The 26,401-nt window shown below is 46.6% G+C and overlaps 1 protein-coding gene across 6 annotated transcripts in view; it reads right to left on the reverse strand.

Annotated features, from left to right (window-relative positions):
- Positions 1-25,012, reverse strand: part of LOC115635342 (ethanolamine-phosphate cytidylyltransferase-like) — a 28,634-nt gene extending 3,622 nt beyond the window's left edge. Inside the window, exons 1-18 of one of the 6 annotated variants that reach the window (XM_030533855.1) lie at positions 24,748-24,926; positions 24,457-24,594; positions 22,644-22,748; positions 21,459-21,529; positions 21,227-21,299; positions 20,178-20,276; positions 19,448-19,684; positions 19,112-19,192; positions 18,746-18,852; positions 11,112-11,200; positions 9,044-9,205; positions 6,469-6,535; positions 5,852-5,936; positions 5,117-5,161; positions 2,506-2,644; positions 1,727-1,809; positions 1,378-1,455; positions 82-147 (exon numbers count right to left, since the gene is read on the reverse strand). In XM_030533855.1, coding sequence (XP_030389715.1) covers positions 82-147; positions 1,378-1,455; positions 1,727-1,809; positions 2,506-2,644; positions 5,117-5,161; positions 5,852-5,936; positions 6,469-6,535; positions 9,044-9,205; positions 11,112-11,200; positions 18,746-18,852; positions 19,112-19,192; positions 19,448-19,684; positions 20,178-20,276; positions 21,227-21,299; positions 21,459-21,529; positions 22,644-22,748; positions 24,457-24,594; positions 24,748-24,843 — 1,821 coding nt within the window. In that variant the 5' untranslated portion in view covers positions 24,844-24,926. Of the gene's footprint in view, positions 1-81; positions 148-1,377; positions 1,456-1,726; positions 1,810-2,505; positions 2,645-5,116; positions 5,162-5,851; positions 5,937-6,468; positions 6,536-9,043; positions 9,206-11,111; positions 11,201-17,178; positions 17,322-17,916; positions 18,144-18,745; positions 18,853-19,111; positions 19,193-19,447; positions 19,685-20,177; positions 20,277-21,226; positions 21,300-21,458; positions 21,530-22,643; positions 22,749-24,456; positions 24,595-24,747 lie in introns of those variants that run through there. The other 5 variants (XM_030533857.1, XM_030533856.1, XM_030533859.1 and 2 more) reach the window with 5 other exon arrangements.
- Between the last annotated feature and the right edge of the window lie 1,389 nt (positions 25,013-26,401).

Raw genomic sequence — 26,401 nt, forward strand, 5'->3', positions numbered from 1 at the left:
GCACAGACATACAGTCCAGCAAGTAGCACCTCACGTACACACACACACGCAGCCAAGAATGAAAGAGGAGCTGGCATTCACCTTGAAATGATCCAGCAGATCGGCAGTAACTGCATACGGGGCGCCAATCACCACCTCGGACACATACTGAAGAAGGAGAAGCCAAGCATGATTAAAAGAACACAGAGTCTGGCCCATCCCCCAATAGTGGGCCAGCTGCTCAGTTGTGTGTGTTTGGAGATTTTAATAGGGGAACTGCAGTGATCATAATACAAGCGCTTTCTCTCCTCTAAAGAGCCTGGGCCTCATTATTGTTCTCCAGGTAGCAACAGGCTAGTGGTGGAGCCAATATGCAGTGAGTTTGCACCACAGTGGCAGACACCAGGAACCTGATAGAAGTAAAGTACTTCAGAGTCTTGCTGCTGGAGAACTGCAACCGTGCTTGTGCTATGTGAACTAAGTGTAAAAGGATCTAAAGTAAGAGCAAACATACATGTTTCCTACATTAATTCTGGTTGTATGCACACAGCATACCCACAGATGAATGACCCAGGGAAAGTATTTCTGGTGCTCCTTTAATCAGAGATTCCTAGAGTGCTACAAGAATCCTTTCAACCAGTGCAAAGTGTAGTCACTTCTTTGAAATAATACAGCAACCCTTCTACAGTGCTCAACAACGCTTATCCAGGACACTGTGGTTAACATCCCAACTCTTCATAAGAACGCCTTGGGATCTTTAACGACAAGTCATCATAGCCCTGGTTTTACCTTTATAGCGTTAAGCTGAGGCATGGATTCCATATGCCTTGACAGAAGTCATGCCAACTACTTGAATGCCAACACTGGCTCCCACAACACTTAGATGTTCAAGTGGTCTAGCACTGACCAAGCCTGCCCTTACTTAGCTCAGGCATCTTATGAGAACCTAGCCCATCGTGGCTTGGCAAGCTGGTCAGCTAAAGTCACCTGACTGGTCAATTACCACCTATTTGACCATATTTCAACCGTGGCAAATATTCCAGCAGGAATACCCTGATGGGGCGAAGCCCTACTGTTTTGATTGCATCATGGCGCCATGCTTCCATTTTTTACAGCTTCATATCATTGTGTTTCATGTTTTTCTGAGTTAAAATAACTCAGGTAACTTGATTTTTGTAATTAGGCATATGCATCTGTCTAAAGCTAAGCCTACTGGAGGCCATAAAGTCTTACTCTTTTGTTATTGTTCTAATAAATCAGTGCTTTAAAACATCTGACCATGTTTGACATCGACAATATTTGACTAGTCAATTTACCAACCCTAGCCCAAGGCACTTTGTTTGCAGAACCGGACAGCAGTGTCTAATTCAAGAAGCAGAACTGTAGCCAGACACTCACCCTGCATGCCAAGACGCTAAGAGTTCTCTCGTGGATGTTCATGATGGGATAGTTCTTCCCTTTGTAGCGATTCACTTCCTATGGGCAAAACATAGCAGTCACCACTAGGGCAAGAGATGAGCCCTCCACCCTGCCCCTCTCCCTCTCCCTCCCTACATGAAACTCATTCTGTCACTGTGCAGGACTGTGACTCTCTCCTGAGAGCTTCCAGAGAACAATCTGTCTGGCTCAGAGAACATGGCCCTGTAACGAGGATGAAACAGGCATCCCTACTGCTCTGAGCCCACATAGAGGACCTGGCCGCCAGGACAGCTCTCTGCCAGGACTTTAAGCAGCACTCCATAGTGACCTGATCAAAGTGCAGCCCAGCAATGATGTAGGGTCTCTCGGCCTGCAGGTGCACTTTCTCCAAGAAATCCACGTGCCCAATATCTATGGCTTCTGTTAAGGATGTGGGACCAGCATCGCAGCTGGGGCAGGAGGAGGAGGAGAGCGATGCTAAGAAGCTGCAGTATGAGATGGGGAACCTGAGGAATTTTTGTCACTTGCTGCCCTTGTGTCCTGGGCATCTGCCCTCTTCCCATGAACTCTGGACACCTACCCACACACCTTCCCAGACACTGTGTTAATCTGATTTTATTCAGCCTCTTCCAAAATTTTCTAATAGCTTTAGAAGCTCTGTGGAAGCTGGCCCAGCCCTGGAGACTTGGACAAACAGGGTAAGAAAAATATTCTCACAGACTGATCCACAGCATTGGCTGACCCTACTGCATGCTGCTTTCAGCACTCCCTGAACAGCTGTCACGTAGGTCACTGTGACAGGTGGCTTTTAAGAAGGGAATAAAGGAGATCTTGGAAGGTCCAACCATCTTCACTCTCCAAACCCTGTTAGCTGTAAATCCATCACTAAAATGGAGCTGCAGCTATTTTCTCAAGCCCATTTCCCTATGACAGGCCATAAAGCCATCAGTTGAAGAGCCCTGTTCCTTCCCCTCTTTCTCTCCAGAGAGAAAAGGAAGAGGCAGTGCACAGTCCCAATCCTCTGCTCCAGTGGACAAGTGTAAGACAGACAAAGACCACAGCCTTCCCTACCCATCCCTGTCTAGGCAGCACAGAGTCTAAGGATACGGAACAGGTCAAAGGCTCCGGCCACATAGATGATGGTGTCTCCTGGCTGCGGCTCCTTCCCAGATGCAAATTGGATGATCTTTTGGGATGTTTGCAGGAACTGTGAGACTCCAGTCCAGGGGCTGTGACCTTTAGGGCCCTAAGCAAAGGAGAATAATGTTTCAGTCCCAATAGCACAAAGCAGGTTCAAATGAAATCTGGGTATCACATAAGTAGCCCGAGAGACAGGGCTGTAGGAGGAGGGTGCTGGCAAAAAAACAAGCAGGAAACCTGGCTAGCAGCAGCTTGCATTCCTTCCTGGGATTCAGTATTCAGGCATGACCACCTCCCCTTACTCACACAACAGCTTCTTCTGAACCATCTCTGCTAGCTAGTCTCATAAGGAGATGCTGGAAAGAAAATGGGAAGGAGGATGAGCAACAGAGCAGCCTAGGCCTGGTACATTAATTTAGCAGGCAAAGATAAACCAAGATGGGATTAGATTTACCAAACTGGGAGGGGTTGCAAGTGCTTTGGAGGACAGAATTAAAATTCAAAATGATCTGGACAAACTGGAGAAATGGTCTTAAGAAAACAGGATGAAATTCAATAAGAAAAAATGCAAAGTACTCCATTTAGGAAGAATCAATCAATCAGTTACACATATAAAATGGGAAATGACTGGCTAGGAAGGAGAACTGCAGAAAGGGATCTGGGGGTCATGCTGGATCACAAGTTAAATGAGAGTCAGCAGTGTAACACTGTTGCAAAAAAAAAGAGCAAACATTCTGGGATGTATTAGTAGGAATGTTGTAAGCAAGAAACTAGAAGTAATTCTTCCGTTCTGCTCCGCACTGATTTGGCCTCAGCTGGAGTATTGTGTACAGTTCTGGGCACCACATTTCAGGAAGGACATGGACAAATAGGAGAAAGTCCAGAGAAGAGCGACAAAAATGATTAAAGGTCCAGAAAACATGACCTATAAAGGGAAGATTGAAAACATTGGATTTCTTCAGTCTAGAAAAGAGAAGACTGAGGGGGGACGTGATAACAGTTTTCAAATATGTAAAGGTTATTACAAGGACGAAGGAGAAAAATAGTCTCTCTTAACCTCTGAGGATAGGACAAGAAGCAATGGGCTTAAACTGCAGGAAGGGAGGTTTAGGTTGGACATTAGGGAAAACTTCCTGTCAGGATGGTTAAGCACTGGAATAAATTGCCTAGGGAGGTTGAGAGATTTTTTAAGAGCAGGTTAGACAAACACCTGGTCAGGGATAGTCTAAATAATACTTAGTCCTGCCATGAGGCAGGGGACAGGACTAGATGACCTCTCAAGGTCCCTTCCAGTCCTATGATTCTATGAAACAGAACGGGGTTTGCCCTAGCCCCACCTACCACAAAGCCCCCCACTCACCCACCCTTTCATCAGGCAAGACAGGATTTTAAACCAATTATTAAAATGAGAGCATCCAAAACCAATAAACTAAAATGTCCAAGTCCAATGTGAGTACAATTCAGGAGGACAGAGTTTTAGCCCCACCGTGTGGCAGGATTGTGAAACAGGAGTAGATTTAATCACCAGCTCGTTTTCATTTACTCTGGAAACCCAATGCCAACAGTTCTAAAGACTTAAAAAAGTATGAAGAGAACTCAGCTAAGAACAGGGACGTTCCCCAGGGACAACATTCCCCACAGAAGGGATGTTATGTAATGAATCAATAGGATGCCTGCATGTCTCAAGATGCTTTCAGAGAGTGTGGAACCCTCCAAATCCTACAGCCAGTGACCAGCTGTGATGAAGGGGATACCTTAGAGACCATCTGGAAGAGCACAAAGTTTAAAACAAAGAATGACCCAAAAACAAAGAATGACCCAGTCTATCCAGAAGATGGACAAGATAAAATCCAGAGCATGGGAGCAAGTTCTTCTGGGCAATGTTCCAGCTGCAGAATTAGGAGTGTGGGGGTCTGATAACATACCCTACATTTTCACAAACCCAGGGGGCCAGACCAGTTTGTTCATCAGAAATAGCCACAGAAATGTCAGTGTGACAGGCTGAATGTTGCTGTAGCGTCAGGAGCATTTTCCTGGTGAAAGGTTGGACCTGCAGGTCCCAATTTTTCTGAACTGAGCACGAAATCACTATGATTGTACATGTAATCTGAGGGCTCCAATAAGGGATGAAACTGAATTTGTGCACTTAAGTGCAGCATGCCTCATGCCCAATCTCCTCTGAGCACACTTAGTTTAAAAGGAGCATCACTGAGCAGCGTCTCCCCTTGGTGGGAACACGGCTCAAGAGAAAGGTCCTGGGAACCATGGAAAAGTGGCGAAAAATGGAACTTATGAGCAAGAAAGAGACACAGCAAGATGCTCAATGAGTGCTGCAGACCTCTGCTGTGTTTACAACACAGCTCTGTCCACCCAGCTTCCCAGGCCCACTCCAGACTCACCTGTTCACTTCCGTGGCTACTGCAGAGATTTTATAGGCCTGGCAGGAGGTTTGCTTTGGTTGTCACTGGGCAGGAAGACCACCTTATACTGCAGACTGTAAAGCACATGTGGAATCCTTCTCAACTAGTCCATGTGTGCACCACCTGGCTCCCCCGCTGCTTGGAACCCACACACTCACCTTCCCAAAGTTATCCTTGTGCTTCCGGTAATCCAGGTCTTCATCCTGCACAGAGGAAGTGGAGAATCAGAATGCTGATTCTGAGGTGGATCTCTCAGCCCAAAAGAAGCTCCTGCTAGCAAAAGCATAGGGGAGCCTAGGCACCAGATGGGCACCAGATACCAATCCTGCATCAACTGATTTATCAGCATTTAATACCCACACTTTGTGACCTAGCCCAAAAGCCAGAGAGAGCATGGCTCAGCATCTGACCCTGATCTTGCCCATACGTGGCAACACCCAGCAATAACCATAGGCCCCAGAGGGGCAGCTTCCTCCCTGGAATCTCCAGGGCATTCTGTTCTACATCCAAGAATAGGATGGTGTCTCTGTAGAGATTGTCATTCACTCAGAGAGGTCACTGGAAAGAGGCGTGTGTTCCCCTCGATGCTGCCTCTTGGTGCCAGGGGGACCAAGCCTTGAGTCCCCTGCACAGCAACACAGAGTGTCAGCCACTATCCTCTCAGGGGGCCCTACTTCACGGATGTCTGAGCAAAGATAAGCAGAGGATTCAGCCAGCCCTGCCCACATCTGGCTTGCAAAACTCATCAACATTGTGTGCAATAGACCCAGGAGTTTCAGTGTGGAGCTCAGCTCTGTCATTCAGGATGAAGGTGACTGATGAGGAAATGGCTAAGCAAAGGCACTGGGAAATTCCCAAGCCCCAGGGTTACCACCCACAGCTGTCTGACTCACTATGTTGCTGTGGTGAGCCTTGGTCATGAGCAACATGCGACCAACCAAATCAGTAGTGGACACTCCTTGCGTGCGATTACATTCCCTGCAAGAAAACAAGCAACGAATAAGTAGAGGATGTAGAAGCACTGGTCCCCTCAATATGCAGGAACATTCACGAAACTTGCCAAATCAGGGGCTGAGGCTGGGAGAGGCCCTTTCCCCCACATAGGCAAATGTTCTTTTCCATGTGACATGCTATCTGAGTCTCTGCATCTTTCCTGCACCCTTTGCTCACCACTCAGTGTGTGCAGCTCCCAGGAAGACTCACCTTGTTCAACTCCCCAGCACTGCTTTCTGCAGTCCGTGACTTCAGTGCCACATGCCTTACAGCTCACTGGGGACAGGAACAGCCCCATGCTATCTATAGGATGGGAGGCCAGCCAGCTGTTGCCTGCTGTGCCTCCTGGAGGCCACACAAGAAAGGACAACTAAAGCAGCAGGGACACACCACAGCTAGTAAAGACAAGGTGAAGATGCAACTGGAAGATACCAGCATCTCAGCTGAGCTCCACCCCCTCTGATTTAAACAGGAATTCCCAGCAGGTCTGATTAGAACAGGAGTGGCAATGGGTTACCTGTATCTTCCAGCTGCCTTCACCTCTTCATAGGTGTCCTTGCCGTCTACAGTTAGTGTTATGTCATCTACAGAGAGACAGAAACATTAGAGCACTATCCCCTTCTACACCCCGTGCAAACTGAATGAGCTGGTGGGGAAGTGTGGAACTCAATGGCTGAGTGTGACCAGCACACAAGTCAGAACAGGAGCAAAAGCTTCATACTTCTGCTCTAAATCATGGTGTATACACAGCCAACCTCTTCCATGCCATGGAACAGTTGGGAATTTGCCACTCTTTCCTGACCTGGGAGGAAAGCAGATTAATAGATTCTAAAAATCATTTAGTCTGACCTTCTGTATAACACAGTCCATGGAATTTCATCCAGTTACCCCATACTGAGACCAATAACTTATGCCTAACTAAAGTATCTCTTCCAGAAAGGCATCCAGTCTTGACCTGAAGTCATCAACAGATCGCAAATCCACATCCCTGGGTAGTTTGTTCCAATGGTTAAATCACCCTCACGGTCAAAAATGTGTGCCTTCTTTCTAACTTTAATTTGCCTGGGTTCAGCTGTCAGCCACTGATAAATCTTGTTCTGCCTGTTTCTGTTAAATTAAAAAGTTCTTTGGCACCTCGTATTTTCTCCCCATTAAGTTACTGACACACTGAGATCAAGTTACCTCTTGATCTTTTTTGATAAGCTGAACAGATTGAGCTCCATAAGTCTCTGCCTGTAAGGAGTCTTCACTGCAGAGTTAACTCAGGCACTGCTCCCTAAACTCTCCCACACGCCTAGAAGCACAGACAAGTCACACATAAACTAATCTAACCCAGGTGCCAGTCATCTAAATTACCTTCTGCAGCAAAAATATTCCCTATGGCATTGTTACAGTCTTCAAATTCTCTCTGTGGCTTTTTGCTGCAGCCTCTCCATTTTTTCAATGTGCACAGCAAGTCGCTATGCAGTATTCCAGTAACAGTCTCCCCAATACCATATACAGAGATAAATTCCTGGGGAGGTTCCCCTCAATAAGGTCATAAGAACAGCCGTACCGGGTCAGACCAAAGGTCCATCTAGCTCAGTATCTGTCTACCGACAGTGGCCAATGCCAGGTGCCCCAGAGGGAGTGAACCTAACAGGCAATGATCAAGTGATCTCTCTCTTGCCATCCATCTCCATCCTCTGACGAACAGAGGCTAGGAACACCGTTCTTTACCCACCCTGGCTAATAGCCATTTAAGGGCTCAACTACCATGAATTTATCCAGTTCTCTTTTAAACACTGTTATAGTCCCAGCCTTCACAACCTCCTCAGGCAAGGAGTTCCACAAGTTGACTGTGCGCTGCGTGAAGAACTTCCTTTTATTTGTTTTAAAGCTGCTGCCCATTAATTTCATTTGGGACCCCTAGTTCTTGTATTATGGGAATAAGTAAATAACTTTTCCTTATCCACTTTCTCCACATCACTCATGATTTTATAGACCTCTGTCATATCCCCCCCTTAGTCTCCTCTTTTCCGAGCTGAAGAGTCCTAGCCTCTTTAATCTTTCCTCATATGGGACCCTCTCCAAACCCCTAATCATTTTAGTTGCCCTTTTCTGAACCTTTTCCAGTGCTAGAATATCTTTTTTTGAGATGAGGAGACCACATCTGCACGCAGTATTCGAGACGTGGGCGTACCATGGATTTATATAAGAGTAATAACATATTCTCAGTCTTATTCTCTATCCCTTTTTTAATGATTCCTAACATCCTGTTTGCTTTTTTGACTGCCTCTGCCCACTGCGTGGACATCTTCAGAGAACTGTCCACGATGACTCCAAGATCTTCTTCCTGACTCATTGTAGCTAAATTAGCCCCCATCATATTGTATGTATAGTTGGGGTTATTTTTTCCAGTGTGCATAACTTTACATTTATCCACATTAAATTTCATTTGCCATTTTGTTGCCCAATCACTTAGTTTTGTGGGATCTTTTTGAAGTTCTTCATCTCAGCATTCCCATCCTGTTTCTTTCTGAGTCCTCCAGCCAAAAAGGGCACTCCACCCAGAAAGTGCAGGTCCCACAGCACAGGGAAATGAATGGGTTCCAACCCCGGGGTTCTGTAGTTTTTGATCATGGCTCTGGGAGCAGTGATTACAACCCCCTGCAGCAATAATGCTCCTGCCTATGTCCCAGACAGACCTGTGAGTTGGGAAGAGCCTGTGTAGCTGAATGTCTGAAAATCTCCCCCTGCCCTAGTATGAAGCAGTTCCATACCGTCCCCGTATTACATGGTGGAATACAAGGCTGTACTGCAAGGAACAAAGACCTCTAGCGCCAGGGAAAAGCCCTGAACCTCTGGCAGAGACATGGAGTTGCTGCTGTTCTGTCACATTTCCAGTTAAACTAGTTTATTTCATATTCCCCTTTGACATCACTGTGCCCTGGAGAAGCTATACCATGGAGGGTGGAGAAGGAACTTTTCTGTTCACACAGAGGCTGTGAATGATCTGACAGAGGGGATGAGTGCAGCAGAACTAGACCTGAACCCACCTGGCGTTCCCTGCATTTGGCCCCTTAGCTATACAGAGCACCCACAACACTTACTGCCGTGCACACAGAAGTCACAATTATACTTGTCCAGGGTTTCCAGTGTGGTGACGTAGGGAGCTTGTACGGCAATCTCATCCACCCACTTGATAGCTTGCACCATTTTGTACCTCTCCACCTGGGTAAAGACAGGTGGTCCTTTGTGCTTGGCAATCTCCTCTGGATAACAAAGAAAACAAAGCCAGTTACAGACACAGACAGAGACAGAGACACAGACAGAGACACAGACACAGACAGAGACACACACACACACACAGTGCCGCTATAGAGGCAATTCCACCAATTCCCCAAGAGTCCCCTCAGGAGCCCCAGTTCCCAGGGCAGCCCCATTATGGGGACAGTCCACAAAACCATAGCTTGGTGTATGGGAGCCCAGCCCAGAAGGGAACAGAGGGCAGGAGTGAGGTCTGACTGACTCCATAACAGGCCTGAACATATTTTACCTTAGACCCATTTTGTAGGTGTGTAACAAGAACCCATCCCAAAATCCAATCTGAGGGAAGGGTGATCCATGCCTCAAAATGCTACCTGCTCTTACCCTGCAGTTCTCAGCAGCTAGAAAGTGAGTGGGTCTGGCTCCCTGGCAGCCCATGGAAGGGAATTCCCTTTGTATCCATTAGTTTCACTCAGAGATGTGGCTTGGGCACCAAGTCACTGCACATGGATTTCTCTAGAGTCTAGGGATGGCAGACACCCTGCAGACAGTTACCAAGGCATTGGGGGAATCCAAATGCCAGTAACAGAGGGTCAGGAATGATCCGCACTCCCAGACAAGGCCGGGTCTATGGTGGAAAACGAGTGCCACTGTAATGAAATCAATTTAAAAATCTATCTGAACACACGGGTGCAAATCCCAAATAGACACACGTACACCAGTTAGATAAGTTATTTTAAGCACAGTCTGAGTACAGTAAATTGGTTTAAGGGTATCTCTGCTGGGAGTTTGCACTTGTGTGACTAGTAGACTTAATTGTTTAAGGGGGGCAGTATGACCAATGGTTAGACCCAGCATTGGGACTCAGGAGACTTAGGCTCTACTCCTGCTCTGTCACTGGCCTCATGGTGACCTTAGGAAAACTGAGGCACAGGAAAGGGGAAGGGATTTGCCAATCTGTAAAGTGGGGGTAAGGATACTGCCCTCCTTTGTAAAGTGCTTTGAGATCTAAAGAGAAAAAGCACTACATAAGAGATGGGTATTATTATAAGCTACACTGTGCAAGGTTTTCTAGTATAGGCCAGACTGTAGAAACAGTCCCATGTGCTCTGGACTGTGAAGTCTTTCATAGAATCATAGCAATATAAGGCTGGAAGGGACTTCAAGAAGTCAACAAGTGCAGACCCCTGCATGTAAGCAGGACCAAGTAAACCTAGGCCATCCCTGACAGATGACTGTCCAACCTGTTCTTAAAAACCTACAATGATGGTGATTCCACAATCTCCCTTGGGAGCCTATTCCAGAGCTTAACTATCCTTATAGTCAGACAGTTTCTCCTAATATTAGCCTAAATCTCCCTTCCTGCAGATTAAGTCCATTACTTCTTGCTCTATCTTCACTGGACACAGAGAACACAGTTGATTACAGTCTTCTTTAGAACAGACCTTAACATATTTGAAGACTTATCAGGCCCCCCTTCAATCATCTTTTCTCAAGACTAAACATACTGAGGTGTTTTTTTGTGTTTTTTTTTAAGCTTTCCTCATAGGTTAGGAGAGCACTGCTGTTGCCCTCCTCTGGACTCTCTCCAATTTGTCCACATCTTTCCTATAGCGTGGCATTCAGAACTGGACACAGTACTCCAGCTGAGGCCTCTCCTGTGCTGAGTAGAGTGTGACAATTATCTCTCATGTTTATATACATTATCTACCAGTAAGCAAAAGGGTAACTAAGACGATAGCAACTGCCAGACGGATACTAGCCAGAGATATCCCTCCTTTGATGGCTCTGTTGCTGCTAGAGGAGCTGTAACTGGCAATTTGTTGTGCCTCAGGCTCACCATCCTCAGTGCTGATTTTGTTGGCTGACGCTAGCAGCAGCAGGAGATGAAGGACTGAGAAAGCCTCTTACCATCCGTGTGGACTCCCACAATGAGATAGTCTCCCATGGCCCGAGCCTGGCGCAGCTGATTCGAGTGGCCATAATGCACCATATCATAGCTAGAAAGACAAAGGGTCAGTGTTAGGCCTAGTGTACAATTAAGAGGGTTCAGCTGCATAACGATGTGATTTGATCATCCTCCTGCAGTGCAGTCAAAGACCCTCTTTCACTCACTCCTTCCCCACAAAAAAGATTCAAAAGGTTAAAGTCTCCAAGCAGCTGAATCTCTGGTAGTCACTTTTATGCAGCTAACCTAGACCAGAAAGCTGTATTATCACTCTGCAATAAATTGGCTGGAGGAACAGGGCTACTAAGGGAGCCCACAGTGTGTCATCCACACAAAGGGCAAATCAGTGCTAATGTTACCAGAGGCTACATTCCATCAGCCAGCTCTGCTCCTCACATGACTGAAGAAGCCTGTTATCCTGTGACACCTCGGAGGAGATCCAGAAGTAATTTCCTCTCCCTCACACACACTGTGGCAAAAGAAGGTAAGAACTTGGGTGCCCAAAGATCCAAGCAAGACAGGGAGGACTTAGACTCTTCCCTGGTTTTATCATGTCTCACAATTAAAAGGAATTTCATAGGAGCTGGTGGTACACTGAAGCCTCGAGGAAGCCCCATTCAGTTCCCAGTACAGGACAAAGACAAAGACCAATGCCCTATAAACACCTAAGAGACAGAAATAGCAGGGACAGTCCTGGAGCATCTTCTCCAAGAACTGTTCCTCAGTGGAATGCACCCTGCAGGGCTGGCTCCAGAGCTCAGGTGTTCATGTGTGTGCACACCAGGGTGAATAAAAATGATTTTAAAAATTGGATTTTATTTAAATACAAATCTTAAAAATTAAATACATGTTTATTATTTTACTTAAGTAAAGTAAGCAGTCATGGGATAAGAGGGAGGGTCCTCTCATGGATCAGCAACTGCTTAAAAGATAGGAAACAAAGGGTACAAATAAATGGTTATTTTTCAGAATGGAGAGAGAGGTAAATAATGGTGTCCCCAGAGATCTATACTGGGCCCAGTACTGATCAATATATTCATAAACAATCTGGAAAAAGGGCCAAACAGTGGTGGTAAAATTTGCAGATGATGCAAAAACTCGAGATAGTAAGTCCAAAGCAGATTGCAAAAAGTTACAAAGGGATCTCACAAGACTGCGTAACAAAGTGGCAGATTAAATTCAATGCTGATAAATGCAAAGTAAGGCACATTGGAAAACATAATCCGAACTATACATATACAATGATGGGGTCTAAATTAGCTGTTACTACTCAAGAAAGATCTTGGAGTCATTGTGGATAGTTCTCTGAAAACATCCACTCAATGTGCAGCGGCAGTCAAAAGAGTGAACAGAATGTTGGGAATCATTAGGAAAGCGATAGATAAGAAAATAGAAAATATATTGCCTCTATACAAATGCACAGCACCCCCACAACTTGAATACTGCATTCAGATCTGGTCGCCCATCTCCAGAAAGACATATTGGAATTGGAAAAGGTACAGAAAAGGGCAACAAAATGATTAAGGGTATGGAAGAGCCTCCATATGAGGAGAGATTAATAAGACTGGGTCTTTTCAGCTTGGAAAGAGATGATTGGGGTGGGGTATGATAGAGATCTATGAAATCATGAGTGGTGTGGAGAAAGTAAATAAATATAACAAGAATTAGAGATCACTAAATGAAATTAATAGGCAGCAGGTTTAAAACAAAAAAAAGGAACTATTTCTACACACAGCATACAGTCAATCTATGGAACTGTGCTAGAGGATGTTGTGAAGGCCAAGACTATCAGAGTTCAAAAAAGAACTAGGTAAGTTCATGGAAGATAGCCATTGATGGACCTATTAGCCAGGATGGGCAGGGATGGTGTCCCTAGCCTCTGTTTGCCAGAAGCTGGGAATGGACAACAGGGGATGAATCACTTGATGATTACCTGTTTTGTTCATTCCCTCTGGGGCACCTGGCATTGGCCATTGTTGGAAGACAGAATACTGGGCTAGATGGACCTTTGATCTGACCTAGTATGGCTGTTCTTATGTTCTGTTTTTCGAAAGAAACCTTTAAAAATAAAATTGAAATTGACTAATGCCTAAACTTATTACATGCATTATTGTTGTAGCCGAGTTGGTCCCAGGTGGATGAGGTCATATCTTTTATTGCACCAACCTCTGTTTGTGAGAAGCTTTTGAGCTTACACAGAGCTCTTCTTCTACTTCTAGTTGTAGGAGGAAAGAAAGGAGGCAGGGAGGCAGTGTGGGCAGGAGTTTCTTAGGGCTTGTTTACACTGGCGATTTACAGTGCTGCAACTTTCTCACTCAGGTGGGTGAAAAAACACCCCCCTGAGCGCAGCAAGTTTCAGCGCTGTAAAGCGCCAGTGTAGACAGAGCACCAGAGCTGGTAGCTGTGCCCCTCATGGAGGTGTGTTATTTTTATTTTTTTTAAACACAGTGCTGGACGAGTGCTCTCCCAGCACTGGTGCCGCGACAACACAAGCCACGTTAAAGCACTGCCGTGGCAGCGCTTGAGCATTGTGTACGTAGACTAGCTCTAAATGGGTTAAAGATTGTTGTAATAAGCCATAAATCCAGAGGGGTGTTAATAGGCCTCTTCACCATGAACAGTCCCTTGAAATACACGTTAACTGTTTACGCTAAACAATGTGTCCCACTTATATTTAGCTGTGACACTGAGCCCTGATATACACTGGGCCAGGGGTGGAGGAATCTAAGTTATGCAACTTCAGCTACATGAATAACGTAGATGAAGTCGACATACCACGGTAAGCTGATCTAAGTGTCTTCACCGCGGTGCGTCAACTACTGCTGCTCCCCCCTCAACTCTGCCTGCGCCTCTCGCTGAGCTGGAGTACAGGAGTCGACGGGAGAGTGCTTGAGGGTCGATTTATCACATCTAGACTAGACACAATCAATCAAACCCCGCTGGATAGATCGCTGCCCGTCAATCTAGTGGGTAGTGAAGACATACCCTCAGTAAGTTTCCCAGACCTGAAGAAGAGCTCTGTGTCACCTCAAAAGCTGGACTCTCTCACCAACAGAAGTTGGTCCCATAAAAGATATTACCTCACCCACCTTGTACCTCTAAACTTATAATATTAAAATAATTTCAATTAAATACAAAAAATATTAGGCAGTACATGTTTGCGACCAAGTTTTAAAGAACGTCAAACACTTAACTGCTGGAAGTCACTGGCTAAGTATCTGGAATCTCACTTTATTGAAGTGCTAAACCAAACTTCTGACAGCAGTAGCCTCTTCTGCCGGTGCAGAGGGAATATCTGCATCATTACAATTTCTTCAACTATATTAATTCAATTACTAGTTCAAAGTTAAAAAACTAACTGGAGTTGAAGAAACCAGGAAAGCTATGAATAAAAATTAGGTGAAAGAGGACAAGGACTACTAGTTCTAAAATCTTGAAGGACAAAGGTGATCGGAAACATTCAGTTCAATTCATGAATGATAAATACTTCTAATTACTAAACTAGCTAGTTTTAAATGTAAAAGTTGTTTAGATAAGAAGAAAGTTTATGCATCCAGCACATTTAAGGTGGTTGTATTTTTTTTAAAGTGATGTTTTTGTGCATTTTTAATTGCATTTGAGTTTCTGTCCAAATACAACTTCACACAAATTGCAAGCAAAGAAGTTAAGCTATATAATTGATCTATGTCAATGGTTTTCAACCTGGGGTCCACAGACTATGTTAAGATTTCCAAAGAGGTCCACTCCTCCATTTGACATTTTTTGAGGGTCCACAAACGAAAAAGGTTGAAAACTGCTGATACATTGTGTGTATATACATTATTTATATCTTCTGGGTTAGCACAAATCAACGTGTTTTAATGGTTATCAACCAATGATAATCAACCTTGTTTAGGAAAATAACTAAGTAGTACAAATGCAAACAATTACAATTGGTGACTTAAATCAAGGTTTTCTGCTTGTTTAAATTATTATTTAAATTGCTTTAATTTAAATCATCCATCCTGCCCAGGAATGCTTTAATGGCCCAGGATCATACCACAACTAGCCTTCAAGGCCTTTCATGACTCTCTTCTCAACTCACACCAAGTCACCCCCACACCCATCCTTCAATCTGCCAATGCCTGCTTCTCCCACACTTGAAGTCCATGCTGCCCCCTCCACCCAGGAGACACCCTTCCCAAATTCATCTTCAAGACCTCATCTCTCTTCTCTTTCAAATCCCTCCTCCAGGTCCATTGCTTCTATGGTCTCTACAAGTAATTAGCCAAATCAAAGACAAGTTGAAAGGAAGGTATATTTAGTTAATGATAATTCATTATTATAATCATGTTTAAAAGATGTATCCCTCTCCTGTGAAGGTGTATTGCCATTTTAGATAATGACCTCATTAAAGTAGAGACCATGTCTTGCATTCCTGAGTAGGGTCGTTGGTTGCTACCGCTTATCGAAACAACTAGTAAAATCAGCTACTAAAAGTCTGGCCAAAAGACTAACCAAAGTTCTCCAGACCAGCACAAAGCTTCATCAACAGGTCCCTGCAGAAGAGAAGGAATTTTGGGACGGTATTCCATTTCTGTGGTCAGACCCAACTGTTTGGATGCATAGGAAGACACATGTGCTTATGAGCACATCTTGGCAGATGACCCCTGAAACTCTACAGCACAGGATAAATGGGGATATAGAGAGGCAATTCTCAAGTGAAGGCTCCAGAACACAGTAACCCACAAACGCAGGAATGCTGCACAGAGGACTGATCAAACTCCACAACTAAGGAAGGTAAGAGCAAAGATAAGACTGGCATGCAGAACCCAGGTCATTCTAGCCAGCTCACACATTCATGTCACTGCTTACAGGAATGCATTTTTGCTGCATCCAACAACTGCCTATGCTCAGCCTGCCCATTTGAAAATAAGGGCCATTAAACACACACACACACACCTGAAATTCAAGGAGTAACTCAGGTGAGCATGCAAAACCTTTGCACGATGGCCTTGACAAGAAGATGGATGTTGACAGGAGAGTTTAAGTTCCAAAGTCCTTCTAATGACGCAGGACAGGGAGTGCAACAGACTAACAAAAACACCCAGTTATATTACTCAAGATAACTTGTTTTATGTTCTCTCTTTCTTTATATAACATATAGAAAGGATAAACTCTCCTGCTTTGGGGTATAAATCATCCAACTTATGGGCAGATTATTCCAGAATTGTCTGCTAGATGGATTCCTGCACCTCCTTTTGGAGCACCTGGTACAGAGACAGGTTTCTGAAAAAGACTAGTCTTGGTCTCACCTGATATCACCCCAAAGGGACATCTCTGCTTGAGAACCCAGCAAAAACAGTCCAACCAAGAGTTCAGATGACTGCAAAACTGCACCTACCCACCTGATGCCATCTCTTCCTCTGAGAGCATGTATTACAGAGACAATAGCCACCCCCCGAACAGTTGCATCTTATGTCCAGGACATTCAAAAAGCAGCAAAGAGTCCTGTGGCACCTTATAGACTAACAGACGTATTGGAGCATGAGCTTTCGTGGGTGAATACCCACTTCGTCATATGCATGCTCCAATATGTCTGTTAGTCTTTAAGCTGCCACAAGATTCTTTGCTGCTTTTTACAGATCCAGACTAACACGGCTACCCTCTGATACAGGACATTCAATTCACGGCACATCCCTGGGTCCCTGGTCACACCAGAAATTGGATCCCCACGGACACCACTGGTCCGCTTGCGCAGAAGGAAGTTTCAGCTCCCTGAGGCCCGCACCGGCCAACCTGCCGCCTTGAGACAGGGCTGATTCCCTTCTCCCCAGGCAGGGTATCAAACCTTGCCACAGTGCGAGCCGCTTCTCCCCAGCCTGTCTCACAGGCACCCTGGCCCCATGTGGAGCCGGGCCCGGGCCTTCAGGAGCTCCAGGCCGCTGGGCAGCCCCGCTGAGGACGCGGCGGCGGCGGCGGCGGGTCCAGGACCAGGCAGAGGGAGCCTGGGCCGCGGCGCCGTCTCCCAGGTGACGGGGCCTCGCTCACCATCCATCGCACCAGACGCGAACGGGCCTGTGGGCGGCGGCGCTGCCCCCTGCGGGACTGGCGGACGCCTCGGCCGCTCCGTTCCTCAGCATCTCGGACGAGTCCTGGACCCCACGCCCGGAGCCGCCACCGGCCGCAGCCGCCTCAGTCACCTGACCGGGGGCGGGGACAGACCGGCCCAGGGGGCCGCCATCATGGCGAGACCACGTGACCACACCCCCAGCGGGGCGGGGCCGGCCCTGGCGGAGCGGCTTTATTGGCAAGGCCGCGGCCACATGCCCCCAGCAGGAATCCCTCCCCCATGCCGCGCAGGGCTACCTCAGAGCCGCACCCAGCCCCCGGCAGGACGCCAGCGGGCTCCTGCAGCCAGCCCCGGGTCACCCCCACCAGCCAGTCACAGACCCGCAGGAGAGCCCAGGCTTTCTTTACTTGGCAAAAAGAACCCCACGAGGCAGAGAAACAGCAGGTGCACCAGCCTGCCAGTGCTGAGCTTAAGGGAAAGGTTTCAGACTGCAAGCCCCCTTGCCCAACAGCCAGCTGTCCTCTGAGCTTTGTCGTCCCGTAGTAAAGAGTTGCATGAAAATATGGCTCCTGCAGTTTTTTCCAGTTGCCCCCACCTCAGACCAGCAGAGTCTGTGTGTGCAATCCATGGCAAACCCAGCTGAGTCTACAACAGTAGGGCAAAGCCATCCTGAATGGCAGCAGCTGATGTATTTCCATAAAAATAGTGTTCAAATGGCAATTTACAAAGTCAATTTACTTTTTTCCTCTTGGAGCCTTTTGCACAACCCCTGCCAAACCAGCCACCCGAGAGAGAGAGGCTGAGCTGAGAAGCTGGCTCTTGCTCCTGCTCTTGCATCTGTGCCTCCTCCAGGCTCCATGGCGGTGCCACAGGTCTCCGACTGTGACTGCCTTCTTCATCAGGGCTAAGGGGAATAGCCAGAGAGAAGATAGGATCCTTTGTTCTACCAAAACAAGACAGATGTGTAAGAAAGGCTCCTCAGCCTGCTGCTGGGGAATTCAGCACTACCACACAGAGGAATGAACCCACTGCTGAAAATTACACTCCTCCATCTTGGATGTAGCCAGTGAGCAGCTAGTATTCACTCAGTCCAGAGAAGCAGCTATGTGACTAAAATCACCTCTTGTGCCCTCCCCTGGAAGACAGGCTTTTGGACTGCTCTGCCATTGCAAACATCTCACTGCCCCACCTCTGCCAGTAGTTGTTGACAGTGCCTTCTGGGTCCATATCTACCCAGATGAAAATCACTGTTAAGCTACAAATATTAAAAGATATTGAACAGGCAGAGGAATGTTCTGCAGTAAACAGACACAGAAGGGTGCAGTCTCAGCACAGGCCTGGGAATTTGGAATTTCCCCATGATAATCCCTGTGTCAGCAAATCACTTCCCTTCTCTGTGCCTTAGTTTTCCCATCTGTAAAATGAGGATGGCAGAAGTGACTTTCTTTGTAGGAGGGAAGTGAAGCAGGGGGTGAGTTCGCTATGAAATAGATTAATATTATTGTTGGTAAACATGAGGCAGCCACCAGGACTGAGGCTCCTCACCTGTCATAGCATGGGATCTCCAGACCAAGTTCTTCCATCAATAATCTCATAACATCATCACATTTCCCATGTAGTTTCAGGGCAGCAAGATCATCCTTTGGAGTCCACTGTGGGAGGCCAAGGAAGTGAAGATAAAAATCCAGACAGGTTGAATGAGCAACCCTTGTATGATCCCTGCACAGCACCCTATCCAGACCTAACAGCCTTGTTATTGTGGCAGGGGACCCACATCCCAGCCTGTCCCCTGCTCAAATTCACACTAGCTCCCAGACTTTTTGTGGGTATGAATTCCAGCTTCCCCTGTACAGCAGGATGTAGGCGCAGAATTATTTCACATGAGGCTTTTCCCATTTTTTAACATCTCACCTGCAGGTTGACAATGTAGAGTTTTGGACGGCGACTGGGGGGTTTGCTCATGCACCAAAGATGTGGATACTTTTTCAAAACCTGGCATAAAATAGAGACTGTCAGTATAGCTAAAGGCAGATGTGAATGCTAGAATATATCTGTGAGAGCAGGTGGAATTTATTACCAGGAAGGGGATGAGGGAGGAGTCAGAAGAGAGACTACCCGGCACCAGGATTTATCACATGTGGTGGGCGAGGCCTGACACCAGGATGTTTGGGAGGAGACTGCTCCGCGTCAGGGTGCATCACCAAAGAAGAATGCTGCTAACAGTCTTCACTGAGCGTCTACAGTTACCTTTAAGCTGGAACCCAGACACAGAATCACGTCTGCTTTGCTCGCAGCCTCTGTTGCTGCTTCCCAGTTCAGAGGTTCCCTCAAGGTCCCTTTCTCCCCGAAATGGACGATTGTGTCTCTCAGCTGTGCCCCACACTTATGGCACATCCTGCCTGTATGATGTCTGTGCAGGGCCGTGCGCTCCGTCACATCAAACACTCGCACATATTCTCTATTGGGTGTGCAGGAAGTACAGACCTTGTGCAGGAAGGAAGCAAGGAAATGCAGTTATGCAACAGGGAGGTTTGCCAGGGGCCTTGCATCAGTTAGCCTTGGTTTGAGGCACAACCCCTTTAACACTAGGTGTTTCGCCCTGGTAGGGAATTCAGACCCAGTTGGTAAGGAGGTCAGGTGACTGCCTGATGAGCACCTGATTCCTATAAGACTGAAAGAGCTCGCTTTCTAGGTGGGAGCTACAGGAAGTAGGGTAGTTCCCATTGCAGGGATATGCCTAGGCAGATTGTCTATAGGAGGACTGAGGAAGAGCTGCTGGATTTATGCTAAACTGTTTCATTTGGGGGTTTTCTAAAGACTGTCAGTGCAACCAATAAATGGTGCTCTGAAGAAAGGGCCTGAACGGACCCCAGGTGCAGAGTTTAATCCTTCATGGACTGGGGAGACAGGCCAGCAGCCTACAACCTACAACCCACATGAGCCCACAGAATAGCAAGCTTGTGCCCTGGCTACTCACCTCTATGTACATGTTTCCATGAAGCTCAGATATTGCTGCTTGGGGTAACCCACTCCGTAGGTGGAGCCCATCACAGTTCTGAGACACCACATGCTGTACCTTGGAAGGAAGGAAGCAGAGCTGACATGGCAGAGAACTCTGGATGCAAACAGACTGATCTCAGTACAACCCCAGAATCTGAGCACAGTTGGCAGAGACCAAGCAGAGTGGGAAAGAAATGACTGAGAAGACACAGAAACTATCACACATTTATGACAGAAGTTAAATGGCTCCCACTGCTAAATAAAGCTCTGCTAGGAGTTATCACTATCAACCCACCCACAGTAACAGGTTTATAAAAAAGTGCAGGAGGAGGGGGGAGCTATGGAAAAGGTGCTGCTGCAAAGGGTGGGAGTTACATCCAGGGGTGCAAGCGGGCTGGCACAGCGTATCAGTAAGAAGCTGGTACCAGCCCATATGCAGTGACATTAAACCGCTGCCGGAGGGTTCTTTGCCACAGCAGCAGATTAATACTGCTGCCCTCTCTCCCCCAAGTCAGCAGCAGTGATGTGGGGCGGGGGAGAGAGGGGCAACAACCTTAAAGTGCATAATTGTCCCTCCCTGGGCTGACGGGGTGTGGGGCAAAAAGGCCAACTGCCCCACGGCCAGCAATTTAAAAAGGGTCCAGGGCTCCAGGCCGCTGCCATTATCAGGGTAGCGGCCAAAGCCCTGGGCCTTTTTAAATCACCACCGGAGCCCCAGGCAGTGTGAGCCATGCAGTGAGAATGGGCTGGCTGGGGGAGGCTGACCCCCTCCAGCCCCGCCCCTTCTGGGGGCCCACTCCAGGCCCCCGTACCAGTAAGAATTTTATATTACTTTCACCCTGGTTACACCAATAAGACACTAGGTTATTACAGGAGCACAAATTCTGCTGTTTCCATGTGGACATCTGGCCTCCTTCCGTAAGCAAGAGTAACCCAAGGAACACCCCCAGCAATGAGTCCCTATTGATTTTCCAGTCTCTCCCTTCAGATCCAGGTACCAGAGCACTAGTGAGCTTAGGACCTTACCAGGTTGTGCTTGTGTAAGCAGGCAATGCTCATATGGGTGAGTGTGGGCTCCGCTTCACTCAGATCTGTAGCCCTGGCAAATGGAAAGGAAAGGAACAGAAGAGGATCGATTAATCCCACATTCAGATTTCACTTTCTGCTGTGCAGCCCAGAAAGATACTCTTGGGAGGTTTGCCAAGACTGTCACCCGATTAGAGCAGAAGTTAAAAACTTAGGAATGTCATCTGCTTACCTGATACTCCTCCCTTTCTGCAGTAATGTCCAAACTCCATTAGGACCCCTGTAGTCAGGGATTGAAGCTGCCTTCATTACAGGAGAAACAAAAGGAAAATTAGACCTGCTGAGAATGCTCCCCACACGACCAGTCCAGCCTTGTTAGTTTATCCGACTCTCACTTCCTACATTCCCCACAAATTCATCAGCCCTCTCTCATACAGGTCTGTCTCACTTGTTTGAACTCACTCCGACAATTCATCCAGAATCATCATCCTTCACAGGGCAATATTCTGTCCATCTGCCCCATTCGTTCAGTTTCGGCATTTTTATATTACATCCCTAGTATTCTCCTCCCTCGCATAATTGATATAATTTCTGATACTTCCCCCCCCCCCCCTCAGTATTTCCTATTTCCCCACAAATAACTCAATTCCTGAATCTTTCCATAGTTCCTCCAGATATGGTGGCATCTTTCCTGGCCTATGCTGGCCATTCTACAGCACCAATGTCTATAGCACAGTAGCATCCTGACACCTCAGTCTGAATCATGCCCCATTCTGATAGGGACTGTAGAAAAAGAGAAGAAAATATGGTTCCTGCTTCAAAAACTTCACAATCAAAAGTGATAAGTGACATACTCAGGCGAAGAGTGCCTGACTTCAATGCCCACTTCTCCCACAAGGGACTACAAAGGCAGACCATTTTTATAGATATTTATAACTTAAAATGTATGAAGTGCTTGCTAGACCTATCTTCCCTTCAACCTAGCCATCATTAACTGGACAATTTCTTATTGGCTATAGGACAGAAGTCAGTCTTGAAGAGAAATCTGAAGGAGTGGCCTTACTGATCAGATCAAAAAGGACATTCTTTGTACAGTGATCTTGGCTGCTGCCTAGCACTTCACACTATCCCAGAAAGGCTCTGACAAATAGCTTTGTACGCATCAGAGCCTCAGCCTCTCCTGACCAACAAGTGCCTTTCTGAGACACAAACATGAAGGTGTCCTGCCCATCGTCCAGACCCTAACCGTGGGCCAATCTCAGTCAGGATCCTAGGACTCCTAATACTTTGCTTACACACCTTCCTGGCCTCATGCAATCCACTCACTAGCCAAGAAAGATCTCTCTAGAATTTATGGCATAGAAACACTGCTGAAGGAACTCCAGCAGCCTTAAACACTTATCCCATTCAACCCTACCGTGCTGATCCCAGCTCCTGTATAGATGACCAGGTGTTTCGCACTTTGGACAGCTGCAGCCAGCTCAATAACCTTTCTCTTTAATTCCTCTGGTTCATCACAAACCTAAAGAGAAGACAAGGAAGTTACAGCAATCTCTCTAAGGTGCAGTGTGTCACTCATGCAAATTGCTGGTTAACTCCCTTCTATCTCTTCTCTTTTTACTGAATCCTTACTGGCTTCAATTAAAAAAATTAGAAAAAAAATTGTTTGAAAAGGATATTGTTTTCTCATGTGCATACCTTGATCCTATATATCAATGCCTACTGTCACAAGACGACAAAGTCAAAGTAAAATTTAATTTAAGCGAAATATGAATGAAAACGGAAATGTTTCAGTCAGAAATAGAAAATAATTTTGTAACAGAATATCAGACACATCTGAAACTGAAAGACTGGATGATAAACTGCAACTTGTTCTTAAAGCTCATGAAATCTCCAAAAATAAAGAGATATATGGGTGAAGAAAAGCTCAAAAAAAGGATTAGGACAATTCTTGATTCATTTGCAGATGAGCCACATCTCATTAAGAAATATATCTTATTAAACTACTGAAAACATCATAAGAATGTCATGCCAAAGATGAATCAATTTACAGTTCCAGAAATATAAGTGAGTAGTGAAAGAACATTTTCAGGCCTCAAAAGTATCCTTTCACCGCACAGGTCCAATACAACACAGAAAATCTTACAAGATGTTATTTTAGTTTGCTCAAACATGTTCATAAAAAAAATGCTATTGACAGCACAAGAACACTAGGAAAACTCATGTAAAAGTTAATCAAAACAGTTTCAGGTCTTTTTTTAAATTTAAATCAGACTGAAATTTGATTTGAACTAGTTTGGATCTGTAACTGAAGTTTTTTTGGATTTTTTGATGGCTTGAACCAGAAAAGAACCCAAACACATTTAATACAATTGAACTCAAACCTGAACCGAACCAAACCAAAATAAATACCAGTTTGACTCCCTGGCTCTCATTCTGCATACCTGGAAGTTGCAGTGTCTCATCCTAGGGAAGGGCAGGGGGAGTGGGGAGAAGAGTTGGCATATAAAGCCAGTCAGGAGCAATTTCTTCTCTGAATAGAAAATAATTGACATGGACTATTAAACCTTGCTGGTGGGTTAGAAGTCTCCTAGACGGTGACACCTTTAGATGTCCTTTCCCAGAAGGACAATTCTCCACTGAATTTGATCCATTTTCTGACAGTTTCCCCCTCCGACTAATTCTACAGATTACAGAAACTATCCTCCATTTTTATTTTTTTTTTACTGCCACTCTCATTATGCTAGTGGAGCTCATGCAACAAGAATTCCGTAAGCAACATGGAAGTCCTTACCAGAGTCTGCCTCTTTTCCCTTTTTTGGTTAGAGGAAGCTCTGTTTGCGGCTGACTTTATTCTTTAATGAAAAAATATTTGTTGCATCATTCTAGTTATGGTGGAAACTTTTACCAAAGGTTAGACCTGAGACTCGCTAGTCTAGTCTGGAATTTCATTCCATACCTGACTCCTCTCAACTGAGAATTTTCCAGCTCTCACATGCTTTGCTCTAGGTACTGTGATCCTCATAGTGCCAGAGACATGCAGGGTCCTGATCCTTAGCAGCTTTGAAGATTAGGACTATGCCTTTGAAGTGGCAGGGCAAGTGGACAGGGATCCAAGGGAGAGCGGAGGTCTGATGTGCTCACGTGGCTTAGTGGTTCATTACATAACAATGATTATAGCGGGGTCCGCAAGAGGGGCATTCAACGTCCCAGCACGCGCGAGCACCCACCTCCTCCTGCCTCCTGCGCAGCCCTTCGCGCTTCTTGCACCGCCGCTCCAGCTCCCGCACGATATCCTCACACTCGCTCAGGAGCAGGCTCTCCTCAGGGTTCCGCTCCGCCACCGGCTTCTTCAGGATCCGGGACACCTGGCATCCGGAGAGCAAAGACACGGGTCACCCACCGCGCCCGCCCGAGAGGAACCAGGAGCAGCTAGGCGGACGGGACCCGAGGCGGGGTAGGACAGCGCTGCGGCGTATGAGTCCGACTAGGGACCCGGGGCTAAAGGGAGGAGGCGGTACCTGTCTGCGCCGGTCCCGCTGCTCCTCCTGCTGCAGAATCTCAGCTCGGGCTGCCGCTTTCCGCTCCGTCCGGCTCAGGTTCCCGCCAGCCGCCATGACGGCTGCAGGACGCCGGCCGCTTCCGGCTACAGAGCCAAAGCTTGTACTTCCGCTTCCGGCTACAGAGTCGCGGATGCCCACTTCCGGGCCAGAGCAGTTATTTCCGGGTAAAGAAAGTACTTTGGGTTACAGGACAGTGCGGGCAACTAGCAGCCGGCCAGGGGGCGGAGCGATGCGCTAATGGCGCCTGCGCAGTGAAGCGCTTGGGCTCAGCGCCGGCTGCGGAAGGCGCCCCCCCCCCCCAGCAGTTTGTACCTTCCCCGCGGGTGGCGGGGGAGCCCCTCCCCCACCCCCTCGCGCTGGGGAGTCCCGCCAGGCCTAGAACCTCCCTAAGCCTGTGGCCAGGAGGCCGTGCCTCAGCCTAGAACCCGCCCAGCTCCGAGAGGCAGGTCCCTGCGGGGCGGGGCGGCGGCGGCTGCTCCAGGAGGTGTGCCCCAACCCCTGCCCCACGCCGCGGCTCCTGGAGCGGAGAGGCGTCAAGTGACACTTCCCCGCCAGCCAGCCCTGGCCCAGGGAGAGCTTAAGTCTGCCCTGAAGGGGCCGCGCTGAGCTAGCAGCAGAAGGCGGAGATGGCACGAGCTGGGGCTAGAAGCTGATGAAGTACAGGTAGGAACTGAAGAGAAACCAGCCGGAGTCCCCTTCACTTACATCACAGGGAGGCAGACAACTCCATAGTGACACATTTTAGAAGCACTTGTGTAAAAATGCGAGAAACCTCAATACTAAGATGAACTTGAGTGCCTAGTAAATGAGAATACTGATATAATAGTATCATAGTGGAATGATAATCAATGGAACACAGAAGAGTCAAATATGGTAAAAATCTTAAATGAATGAAACAATACCGTAAAGTCTCCATGCATGGAAGTTCTGTGCTTGAAAAATAAAGGCCTAGCAGTAGGAGTATATTACCTGACGAGGAGGGTGATGGTGATTGTGAAATGCTCAGAGAGATTAGAGAGGCTACAAAAACAGAAAACCCAACCATAGTGAGAGACTGCAACTATCCCCATGTAAATTAGTACTCGTCCCCCTCAGGATGGGATGCAAAGACAATACAGTAGAAGCTTCTAAACACTATTGGCTGCTTCTTGGAGCAATTTGTCCTGGAACGCACAAGGGGAAGAGGTAATTCTTGATTTAGTCCTAAGGAGCACACGGGATCTACTCCAAGATATGAATGTAGCTGAACCACTTGGTAACAGCAATCATAACATAATTAAATATAACATCATTGTAGGAAGGAAAATACCAAAGAAACCCACCATAGTACCATTTAAGTTCAAAAAGAGGAACTATACAAAAACCAAGGCAGCTAGTTAGATGGAAATTAAGAGGAACAATTAAGAGTGAAATGCCTGCAAACTGCATGGAATTTAAAAAAAAACACCATAATAGAGACACAAACAAAATGTATACCCAAAATTAAACAAAAACAACCAAGGACAAAAAAAAAAAGTCACCATGGCTAAATAGCGAAAAAGAGGCAGGTAGAGTTCAAAAAGACATTTTAAACAGTGGAAGTCAAATCCTGCTGAGGAAAATAGAAAGGAAC

This window comes from Gopherus evgoodei, chromosome 15, assembly GCF_007399415.2.
Source record: "Gopherus evgoodei ecotype Sinaloan lineage chromosome 15, rGopEvg1_v1.p, whole genome shotgun sequence".
Taxonomy (NCBI): Eukaryota; Metazoa; Chordata; order Testudines; family Testudinidae; genus Gopherus; species Gopherus evgoodei.